Source organism: Mytilus trossulus, chromosome 9 (genome assembly GCF_036588685.1).
Source record: "Mytilus trossulus isolate FHL-02 chromosome 9, PNRI_Mtr1.1.1.hap1, whole genome shotgun sequence".
Classification (NCBI taxonomy): domain Eukaryota; kingdom Metazoa; phylum Mollusca; class Bivalvia; order Mytilida; family Mytilidae; genus Mytilus; species Mytilus trossulus.
In genome coordinates, this window is record NC_086381.1 from 25717676 (window position 1) to 25729953 (window position 12278).

At 31.9% G+C, this 12278-nt stretch overlaps 1 protein-coding gene and 1 long non-coding RNA gene across 2 annotated transcripts in view; both read left to right on the top strand.

Moving 5' to 3' along the window:
- The window catches only part of LOC134684425 (uncharacterized), a 45893-nt gene extending 42261 nt beyond the window's left edge, over nucleotides 1–3632 (top strand). The window contains exon 7 of the mRNA XM_063543709.1: nucleotides 3529–3632. Coding sequence (XP_063399779.1) covers nucleotides 3529–3632 — 104 coding nt within the window. The remainder of the gene's footprint in view (nucleotides 1–3528) is intronic.
- Nucleotides 3633–4990: 1358 nt separating this feature from the next.
- LOC134683740 (uncharacterized) overlaps nucleotides 4991–12278 on the top strand; it is a 29092-nt gene continuing 21804 nt past the window's right edge. Inside the window, exon 1 of the long non-coding RNA XR_010101077.1 lies at nucleotides 4991–5059. This is a non-coding gene — a long non-coding RNA (uncharacterized LOC134683740). The remainder of the gene's footprint in view (nucleotides 5060–12278) is intronic.

Here is a 12278-nt window from a genome sequence, read left to right on the forward strand (position 1 = left end):
ATCGACTTTCAGAGTGGGTCCATAGCTTAAAATGTTGTCCATGACATATACTACCACTATTCTAAATTTCATGCTTTTACCACATTCTGAGCAATTTTGTCAAAAATCTGCACAAATCGACTGGACTACTAGTATATGTTCAAAATGGCCTGTCTCTATTATTCATTATATCTGTAGTTTTAATGCAATTGATGTTTGAAAAATTCGTACAAAAATGGCTACAGAAGGGTAGATAAACCTTAAATTCGTAAAAATAAACAAATATTGTTCAATCAGTTGATTAAATACTGTATGTTGACGTTTGCTAAGATGTCGTACATATACTTTTAATACATATCCGTTAATTTTACTATCAATTTTCGGTACCACTGTCAGTGGACATTGAGAATCATCACAAAAGCAAATTAATCAGTGTAGGTTGGTGCGTGTTAAAACTTGAAAGCCTGCTGATATGTATTCACCTATCCTATGTAAGGAGTCTGTTGTTCAGTGGTTGTAGTTTGTTGGTGTTGTTCTCGTCTCGTTTTTTTAAATTTATGAGTTACTTTCCCTTATTTGCCAAAATTGAAAAATAATAATTTATACAAAAAATGTTCTGTACTTTTTAAAACAGTTCAAGTAATACAATACAATGCATAATTATCTCAATTCAAAAGAATGATATAACAAATGCATCACTTTCCTGCCTCATAATTTGTATAATTAAATAAAGATATAGTCCAAGATTGTGTTCTGCTAGTTTACAATTCGAAGACCTCATTCTCCACAATAGTGATGGATTGTAACCTATAACAGAAGACTATTCTGAGTTAGATTAACCAACATAACAACAATCTTACTAGGTTTTTGAAAGAAATATACCCCTGTGTTTAAGTTAATTTTAGTTGGGGAGGTGTTCTCGAAAATTAAATTTTGCATGACTAAATTTTTGAAATTCAAAGTTTTTAATTTATTTTTTGACCACAACGTTTACATGTTTTAAAAGAAAACATTTTTTTTTCATTTTCCTTCTTGAAAAAACATGTTAAAATTTGGAATCGAACAATGTTTTTCAGAGGAAAAAAATTATGTGTGTCAAATGATTGTATGTTTGAATGAAAATTCCAGGCTCCTGAAGCAAATAATAAACTACTCATGTAATTAGCGACGATCTCAGTGCTTACAAACAATATAAATCATGTAAATAGAGCTTTGGTTGTAGCACTTAACCCTCTGAAGGGCGCAAGTTCCATACCAAGAAGGTGGCCTCCCAAAACATCAATATAATATATAATAATAACACTGAACCCACTTTTCACTGGTTTCTAATCGGATGTGAACAGATGTATATTTTAGTCGGTGCCAAGAGTAGTTATTCATCAAAAATAGCTTTGAACTAGCTATTATAACTCAGTGTCATTTTATTAATTGGTTTAGTAAACTATATACTTTGTGCAGACCTTTTTGAGTTGAGCCCTTTCCAACTGTGTTTTACAATTTGCACTATTATGAGAGAGCTGAGTGCATGCTCGCAAACATGGTTAACCCTGCACACTATGACTATGATTATCACAAGTAAGTGGCCCTTGAGTACATGGTGGTGATTGTTTGCTGTCTGTCCTATTTATTTTTCTATTCATTGTCTTAACAATTTATGTTTTTACGATGAGATATTTTAGTTGTTAACATCCACACACTCATCATTGTTATCTCTTTTGGACATTTTGTCATTGCCAATCATACAACATCTTATGTTTTTAGAATGGGGAGATTTTACAATTAATCATGGTTACAAACATACTACCAAGAGATCACTGATAAAGTTTAGTGGACCTTAAGAGATAAACATTTATATCTTTTAGGCATTATGTGTATTTTATTTGAATATTGTTTTAGTTTCGATGAAATGAGAAATATCTGAAATTATGAAAAAAGAGAGATTTCAGGTTTTTGAAGTCAATTAGAAAGCAACCTATACAACTAACAAAACATTCAGATTAGACAGGACTATCTTTGGCAATAAGTCGCTCACATTTTTACAGTTCTTATGGTGATTTCCTTTTATTAAATTAATTGAATGAGATATCTTGAAGAAGGATCTTGGTAATGCTTTTCATTAAATACATATATATCTTTGACCATAATATTTCATATAGCAGACAATCCATGTTAGTTCTTTGTCATTATCCTTTTTCTTAATGTTTCAGACCACCACATACAGGTGTACAGGGTACACACAAAAGGCGCCGCAGGGGCGGATCCGGCCATTTTAACAAGGGGGTTCCCAACCCGGGACAAAGGAGGGCATTTCCTACTATATTTCCCTATTCAAATGTATTGATCGGCCAACAAAAGTAGTTCCAACCCAAGCACCGCCCCCCTTGGATCTGCCAATGCGCTGTTACTATTAACACTTCCTCCAGGAAGTGATCCCATCAAATCATTCAACAGTCGGCTTATCTCATTTTCAAAATCTAAAATTTGACAACTTTGGTACAATTGCTATCTTAAAAGCTCTTGAGGTAAAATTATAATCATTTTGACAAAGCTTCTCTTGAAATTGCCTTAAACAATTTCTACATTGCATGCTGATTCAGTGAACTATTGTATGTTCCAAAAAATTAAAAAGTTTACATATATGAAATTAAACCTGGATATTGATAGAGCTTACTAGGTAAAATTAGTGAGCTGTGACTTTATGCAATTCAAATGTTGAAAAAACAGCTGATGAAGAAAAAAAAACACATAAAAGGACTAGTACTACAATCAATGACGATGCAATGACGCTAGGAACATATCTCTTTCAGCAATTAACGTGACAAAATCAGGCAGGAACCAAACTGATTCACAGTTATTTTTTATCACAATTATAATTTTTGGTTTATTATACCTACATGTTTAATTACTATAAATACATAACAGTTATATAAGATAATAGGTTCAAACTTCCACAAAATGCACTTCTTTAAAACGGAGTTTTACTGTGTGTTTATTTATTCTACATTGTCTAGAGAAGCTATGGGAGGGTTGAGTTCTCACACAACATGTTTTTCTCTCAGTCACATTATTACACTTATCCCAAGTCAGGAACCTCTAGCCTTTATTAACCATTAACAACAGAGATTTTCTTCGTTTCCAGTTTTCAACGTTTTTCACTAAAAATCACCCATTTCACCTCAAAATTACTTCAATATGAATGATAATAGCTAATGGACTATTTTATAGTCTATCAAGATAAGGTTTCATGTCTTCCACAAGCTTTGGGTCTAAAAATGCATCAATAAATAATAATTTTTCTTCTTTTCCAGTTTTCAGAATTTTTTTTCTCTAAAAACCACATATTTCACCCAAAATAACCTTTTCCGCAAATCATATCAATGTATAGTTTTAGTATGTTGTTAGTACAAGTCTATATTATAATTTTCACTAAAAAAAGCTTGTGTTGCAATTAGTTGGAGGTTGAGTGATTTTAGAGCTAGATCGACTAGGCTAACATCTTTGAACTGTTTTTTCCTGCACTGAAGTAGTGATATATTTTCTATATTTCAGTTATGAAGAACATCTTCCTAATGGTTCTTATTCTAATATTTATTGGAGTAGTTTTTTGGATTGGCAATACAGAAAAAAGACCATGTTCACATACAGGCAAGTAAGGAATAACACACAACTCCCTCTCTCCCTCCCTTCATCCATCCATTCATCCATCCATCCATCCATTCATCCATCCATTCATCCATCCATTCATCCCATCCATCCATCCATCCATTTAATCATCAGTCCATCCATCCATCCATCCATCCATCCATTCATCCATCTCCATCCATCCATCCATCCATCGTTTGTATTTCTATAGTTCTTCTAATTTGCCCATAAATATGTAAGCATACGATGAAGCCATTTTGGTACCCACAGCAGTTCCATCAACTTGTAGATAATAATTCCCTTCAAAAGTAAAGTTGTTGCTCTTTAGTACCATCGTGAGAATTTTAACCAGGCATTCAGAACATGTAGGTGTATATTTTACTGGTTGGGAATTCCAAACTTCTTAACTTGCATTATTGCCATATGCATGTGGAATATTCGTTTAGAGGGAGGTGATATCTATAAAGACAAGAATCGTGTCGGACGGACGTGGGTTGAAGGCCTGAATTTTTCTAAGATAATAGGTGTGAGAAGGTAAGTCGTATCACGATGCATTCATCGTAAAAGAGTTCTCGCATTGCCTTTTTCTTCTTCTGTAGTAATATTCATTTTGCAATTTCGGCTCAAACTACTTAAAATTTCATCTTTTTCTGTCTGAATATATCCGTCTAACCACCGTTCTCTTCCGGGTGAGGGGAGAAAATATTTGGATTTTTAAATTTTGCTCGTAACGGTGAGCATATAAGTAAATATATCAAATCTGCCATACAGTTGAAACCATCGATGGAGTGGCCCGACAGTCCGAAGTGTCAGACATTAGTTGAATGGCTACCATAGCTCTCCAAACAAATTAATGTCACAAACGGAACATTCCAAAATAAAAGTACATACGATTTTTTGGTAGATCTTTCTAATGATCAAAAATGTATGCAGAATTAAACTTTTTGAAAACAACAGAAGTTGCTTTCTTCAGCAGCAAGATTGAAATAAGACGCATCAAACCTCGTTCAAACCGGTTCTGTCGTCTATATGGTCGACTTTAAGTTATCTCATGGAACTGTGATAATCGTTGAAAATTCGATTGTAAACCAATGTTCCTAAATCTCGGAGTCCTTTTATTTAAATTGTTTTCATTGAAATTGAGATTATTTGCCCATTGGGATAACCTCTGCTATTTGAAAACATTTACTTATTTCTAAATAAAATGGTGTTAAATATTTTACCCGTCATTCCGTCGTTATGTTGACTTAGTAGTTTTATAAACACATTGATATACTAGTATTGCAATCAAGCCATTGAAGAGTGAAACACGTTTGATTTAATTGTGATATCTTACATACAATATAATTTTCTATTCTCGTTTCAGCTATTTCTGTGTTCGCAGTGGTCGGAAGTATTCTCGGCATGTCTAGCAGCATATTCATTATAAACATAACAGGTAATGTAAAAAAAAAAACAAGTGTCAAGGCAAAGTGATCAAGATAATACAATCTCTTCTTAAAATGTCTGATTTTTTAAAATTCTTCATCAACCTTTAAAAAATGAATGTTTTTAGTTACGCACCTACATGTATTCATACATGTTTTGGCCGTACCCTTTTCCCTTGTCACATCCTTTTATTTATGTCGGTCGATTGGTGGACCTGATTATAAAGTGATGAATGGATAACAGCTAGTCAATATTTACATTAGATACTTGTCTAAGACAAAATACAAAAGGTACGAAATTTTCAAATTTCTCGCTGTTTTATACCTGCTAGTAACTTGTTAAAGTACTGATAGTAATGTGTCACAATCAAAAATACAGTTATTAGCCAGCTTATTTTTTAATACAGAAGTAAATTCAAAATTAGTGTTCGGACTAGACATTCGACAATAACCATCCAAATATGAAAATATTGAAAAGGTGATATAATTGTAAAGGGGTATAATGAATATCACGAAATGAATCTCTTTGGCCATGATAGTTTCCAACATTGTAATAAAATTCATATTTGAATTATTTTCTCAACTTAAATCCAATAAACGAGACAACATATGGTTTGTTGAAATTAGAATGAAAGGCAAACATGTTCAATTCTTCTTTCATATCTGTTTCCAATCTTAAGATAAAATGGTTCAATATACTTTTACATTAATTTAGTACAAAAATAGATACTTCCGTTTTAAAAAAGTTCACTTCTGGTTGTTTTTTAACCCTAGGCCTCTTTCACTTATGGTTTTCCCATTAAAAATACATTTCACTTATATCAAATACAAAAGGCGAAATAATTCTCATATGGAATCTCTATACGGCTTCTGTCAAAATAAAACAGAACATCCTGAGGATATAACGAGCCATATGGAAAAATATATTTGTCGGTTACGTAAACGGTTGCGAAGCCTTAGAAATAACAAGAACAACAGTGTTCGGGGAGATATCTCTAATATGGGAAAATATTAGATTTATTAGGTGGTGTCAGTTTCAAAATCGTATAAACTGTTCGATATCATATTCCAAATATCTAAGTAACATATTGCGAACAAAATACAGCGAAGGAAAAAAAGTTAGGAGGAAGAAAAAAAAAATAAGAAGAAGAAAACCAATAGGTCCTTCCACGGAAAAGTGGAAAGATCTAATAATTAAAAGGTCGTAATTTTCGTAATGTAAAAGACATGTCCCAAAAGTCGTAGAATGCATTTGAAAGTTCTTAAACACACATACCACTGTACAAATATGACAACAAATTCGATATTTAGAACATGACCTTGACTTTTGAACTTGTGACCTTTGGGTGGTCCACAATGTAAATTTCAAAGACCTCATGGGTTAAGAGTTAAAGCAAATTTTGTCTTTTCAAAAACCGTAAACCGAGTTGATGCCTTTTAAATATGGCAAATTTCTTCGGTCAAAATATTAAAAAGTTGCAAATCAGTTACCTTAACATTTTTCATTATTTACTATTTCTGTAAGATTAACCGTTTTTGAGATATCCCAAAAAATAGTTATAAGGTTTACCTTTAAAACACACTAAAATCCTTTAAATAAGGTAAAAAACACATAATTTGCTATCTGGGATATGACCGTAACCTGTCAAGGTCATTAGTCCACAATGTCATTGCTGAAGACACAACGGGTCTAGGACCTTTGGAATTAAAGTAAAAACTGATTTGGACTTTTCAGAAACTTAAAACAGGGGTTATGCTCCTTACAGAAAGGTCAGATCTATTTGGATAAAAGGTATCAAAGTTTTGCAGCATTGACCCAAACATTTTCCACTATTCAACACTTCTGTATTTTGTAAGGTTTCTGACATTATCTCATAATAAAGGGTTAGGTAAAAGGTCAAGGTCAACCTTCCAATTTGACCTTGAGAAATTTTTCAAAGTCACATGAAATGATGATGATTGGTGAAGACCTTAGGTGTCTACGACTTACGGTTTCTGAGTTTTGGTGGACATCAAACACCGGTTAATTTTCATAGCGGCATTACTCAATACTTCGGATTATAGAGAACTAACATACATTGGAAAGGTGGTATTGATTTAAACTTTAGCACTTCCCATTCTGGTTCTAGTTCTGACTGTCCTTCCTAACCCCCCAGTAGGGGTTTTGAGGGAGATTAAGAATATATTTTTTAAATTTTTATGGAAAGTTTAACCTGATAAAGTGAAAAGGGCAGTCATAATGTCCGAACACTGTAATGGTGATCTTAAGATTTCTAATATTTTTTTTTTGGCTATAGTGTAAAAATGTCTTGGCTGTGTAAATTATTAGATCCCCAAAATTACTGTCCTTGGAAAGTCTTACTACTTAGTTATATACTAAAATTTGGGGTGACAACATTTTACACTTAGGTCAAGAAGGTTTATTTAGCGGAAAAAGTTAATCCATTTGGGCATGATATCCTGGTAAATTTTTCCAAGTTAAAAAATAAGATTAAAGCTGAAAACAATACTATTATTCTGACCCAGTCCATATGGCTGAATCCGAACATGAAAATGGATGGCGAGATGATTTTGAGGTTCAAATATATTGAAAATATTATATTCTGAATGAATGATCTGATTATAGTTATCAAAGGTACCAGGATTATAATTTAATATGTCAGACGCACATTTCGTCTGCATAAGACTCATCAGCCAAACAAATACAAAGTTGAAGAGCATTGAAGGCCCAAAGGTTGTGCCAAATACGACTAAGGTAATCTACTCCTGGGGTAAGAAAATCCCTAGTTTTTCGAAAAATTCAAAGTTTTGTAAACCGAAAATTCATAAAAATGGCCATATAATTGATATTTATGTCAATACCGAAGTGCTAACTACTGGGCTGATGATACCCTCGGGGATGAAACGTCCACCAGCAGTGGCATCGACCCAGTGGTGTAAATAGTTAACAAAGGTACCAGGATTATAATTAAATACGCCACACGCGCGTTTCGTCAACATAAGACTTATCAGTGACGCTAAGATCAAAACAGTTAAAAAGCCAAACAAATCCGAAGTTGAGGAACCAAAATTCCAAAAAATTGTGCCAAATACGGCTTAGGTAATCTACTCGTGGGGTAAGCAAATCCTTAGTTTTTCGAAAAATTCAAAGTTTTGTAAACAGAAAATTTATAAAAATGACCATATAATTGATATTCATGTCAATGTCAGATAATAATACATTATTTTCATATGATGAATTTAAAAAAAAGTATGATATAAATTTTGTATAACTTTATGGTATTTTAAGTGCGATTCCTAAGAGATGGAAAAGTATAATAGAAGGTAGTTCAAAACTGGAAATTATTGAAAATAAATAAATTGATAAAGTTAAAAAGGAACAAACATCTTGTAAATTTTTCTATACATTATTTTTGGAGGATAATAAAGTGATATCTTTATCTTCCCGTGAAAAATGGGAAAGAGATTTAAATATGCAGATTAAGGATTGGAATGCTATTTATTCCATGCCCTTCATTATAACCAGAAACTCTTTTTTGCAAAACTTTCAATTAAAAAATTGTTCATAGGATTATACCATGTAATTAATTTTTATTGAAATGTCAATTAAAAGAAACTTTGTACTTTTTGTTCAGAAATTGAAATAAATATTTTCCCCATTTTTTGGGAATGTAATGTATCACAAAATTTCTGGCTATCCGTTATAGATTGGATAAAAAATATTAACATTTTCCTGCCTTTCTGTGCAAATGAAGTCATTTTAGGTGTGTCCAAGGATTTTGTTAACAGTAAAACAGTTAAACATATTTTGTTTTTACTCAAATATTTTATATACAAATGTACAATAAAGATGTAAGAACATACCCCCACAAAATATGGTGGGGTAGAATATTTAATACATTGGATTAATATAGAAAAATACTCTGTATGTTTCTTAACTCCTGTACAAAAAGTAAAAATGGATCAGAAATGGCATTTGTTGGAAGCAGCTTTTATTTAATTTATTTGATTAGTTAACAAAATCATTTGTAATATTTATATTTATATCTTATTATATCCTTATGACTTAATTGATCTATCAAGTATAACTTTATTTTTTATAATGTGTATCGAATACTGTAGTATGTATTTTCACATGTTTCATCATCAAAAAAATAAATAATTACAAAACATATTTTCATAGCGGCATAACCCTGCCAATGAGTCGTTGAATCTTTTCAATCCAAATGTAACGAACAACCAGGGTCTGGTCCTGAACAAATTTCACCCTTCGTTTTTTTCTACCTATTACGGTTACGGTGTTGGGACGGAGGGATCACTCCGAACCAACAAAATATTTCGTATTTAAGACACCGATACAAAGTGTGAACATGAAAGCGACACGTCTTACGGTTAACGCGGATAACTTCATCAAAAATTGGCGGAAAAAGAATAATAATAATAATAATAATAATAGTAATAATTAAAAACCAATTGTTCAGAGAACAATTGAAGGTCTTTCCACAAAAACAATGTGTTTTAATATGAAAGTTGTAAAATTAAGTTTAAAATATCATTTCAATCGTTAAATGATAGTTTATTTTACGCTGAATCCAAAAATATATGTTTCTATACTTTTTTTTAAAATAAGGGAGATGATTTGTTACTTCCTGTTTGAAAAATGTTACTTCCGATAATATTTAAATATTTAGTTGACACTGATTCCAAAAATATCTCGTTCTATATACTTTTATATTAATTAAGAACCAACAATAGCTACTTCCGGTTTACAAAAGGTCACTTCCGGTTGTTTTTTTAAGGTTAAATTGTTTTGATACCTTTTGCCAAAAGTCTCATGGCTTTATCATGTATACATGTGAGGTAAAAGCGAAGATCAAAATTTAGAACGTCAAATTAAGCTATGACCTTGAGATCAATTTCAAGGTCATAAACCAAGGACCTCAAATCAAAAGACTATAGATCTTTAATATATTTGGTTAATCAGTTCTTACACCTTACGCTTATTTTAAATACAATAGGGGAGAAAACTTACATTTACTCCTACGTACGATATCTTATACGGTTTATGAAAATGAGTGGAAATAAGCCAAATTAAAAAATTTGAATATGACCTTGACCTATGACATTGACCTAATTTTCATTTTTTGGACCAAGGGCTTCAAATCAAAAGATCCGAGGTCTCTTTCACTTATGGTTTACACGATATAAATGCATATCACTTGTATCAAATGCATAAGGGGAAATAGCTCTCATATGGAGCGTTCGCTTTAGTCAAAATAGGACAAATCATGCGAAGGATATATAACGAGCAATTTTGTAAAATAAATTTGTTGTAATATTTTACGGTTGTGAAGGAGTTGTGGACACAAAGAAAACAGTGTTTGGGGAGATAACTCTTACAAAAAAGTGTAAAGACCTAATAAAAATAATCAGAAGAAAAACAAAAGGTCTTTCCACAAAAAAGAAGAAACACCTAATTATAAACAGAAGAAATACAGTAATGTCTTTCCCTTTTGAAAAAGGAAAAACCTAAATAATAATTAAAAAACAATTTTTCAGAGAACAATTGAAGGTCTTTCCACCACTCACAATATATTTTGATGTGAAAATATTAAAAATGCAGTTGATATGTCAGTTCCTATGGCTTTATGATGTCTAAATATGAATTTTGAACAAAGGTCAAAATCTAGAACGTCCAATTAAGCTATGACCTTGACTTCAATTTCAAGGTCATAAACTAAGAATATCAAATCAAAAGACACTAGTTACTTAATATGTATGGTTTATGAGTAATATCACTTTGCGCATAATTCTAAATATAAGAAGGGCGAAAACTCCCATTTATTGACAACACACGCTTTCAACCAAAATTTTATGAGTTACGACATGTTGCAACTAACAATTTAGTAAACATAATTTGTCGATATCTTATAAAGTTAATGAAAATGACTGAAAATAAGCTAAAATCAAATTTAGAATATGACCTTGACCTTTGACCTTGACCTAATCAAGAATCTTAAATCAAGAGACCCTAGGTCTCTATTACTTATGATTTACCAGTTAGAGATGCACATCACTTATATCATATAAAAAAGGGGGGATAACTCTCATATGGAGGCTCCGGGTAGCTTCTGTTAAAATTATTCAATTCATCCTGAGGATATAACGAGCAATTTGTTTAAATAAATTTGTCGGTTTCTTATACGGTTGCGACATATAAGTAATAACAAGATAAACAGTGTTCGGCGGGATAACTCTTACATGGAAATTTTTTTGATTACGCCATGTCAGTTTCAAAAGCATGTTAACTGTTTGATATCATATACCATATATCTAAGCGACATCTTGAGAAACAAAAAACAGCGAAGGAAAGAAAATTAAGCGGAAGAAATAAAATATTACTTAAAAACAATTGTTCAGAGTACAATTGTAGAGCTTTCAACCAATAAGGATCTATTTTGATGTGAAAATATTAAAATTCAGTTGATAAGTCAGTTTCTATGGCTTTATGATGTATAAATATGAATTTCGAGCAAAGGTCAAAATCTGGAACGTCCAATTAACCTATGACCTTGACTTCAATTTCAAGGTCATAAACCATGAACCTAAAATCAAAGGACTCTAGGCCTCTACCTTATATTGTTAATGAGTTAAATAACCATACAACTAATATTAGATATAAAAAGGGGGAAAACTTGCATTAAATGTGTACATACCCTTACGACTAAAATTTATTTGTTACGACATGTTGCAACTAACAATTGAGTGAAAATATTTTGTCGATATCTTACTTGATTGCTGTAAATAGTAGATAACAAGCCAAAATTAAAATTTTGCACATGACCTTGACCTTTGACCTTGACCTCATTTTCATTTTTTTGGACCAAAGATCTCAAATCAAAAGACCCTAGACCTCTATCACTTATGGTTTTCCAGTAAAAAATACATTTCAAAATTTCATATACAAAAGGGGAAATAACTCCCATATGGAATCTCTATACGGCTTCGGCCGGAATAAAACAGAACATCCGGAGGATATAAAGAGCAATTTGGAAAAAATAAATTTTGCCGGTTTCTTATACGGTTGCGAAGCTTTAGAGATAACAAGAAAAACAGTGTTTGTGGAGATAACTCTTATATGGGAAAGTATTCGGTTAAGCAGAGTTGGTTTCAAAAGCATATAAACTGTTCGATATCATATTCTTAATTTCTAAGCGACATCTTAGGAAA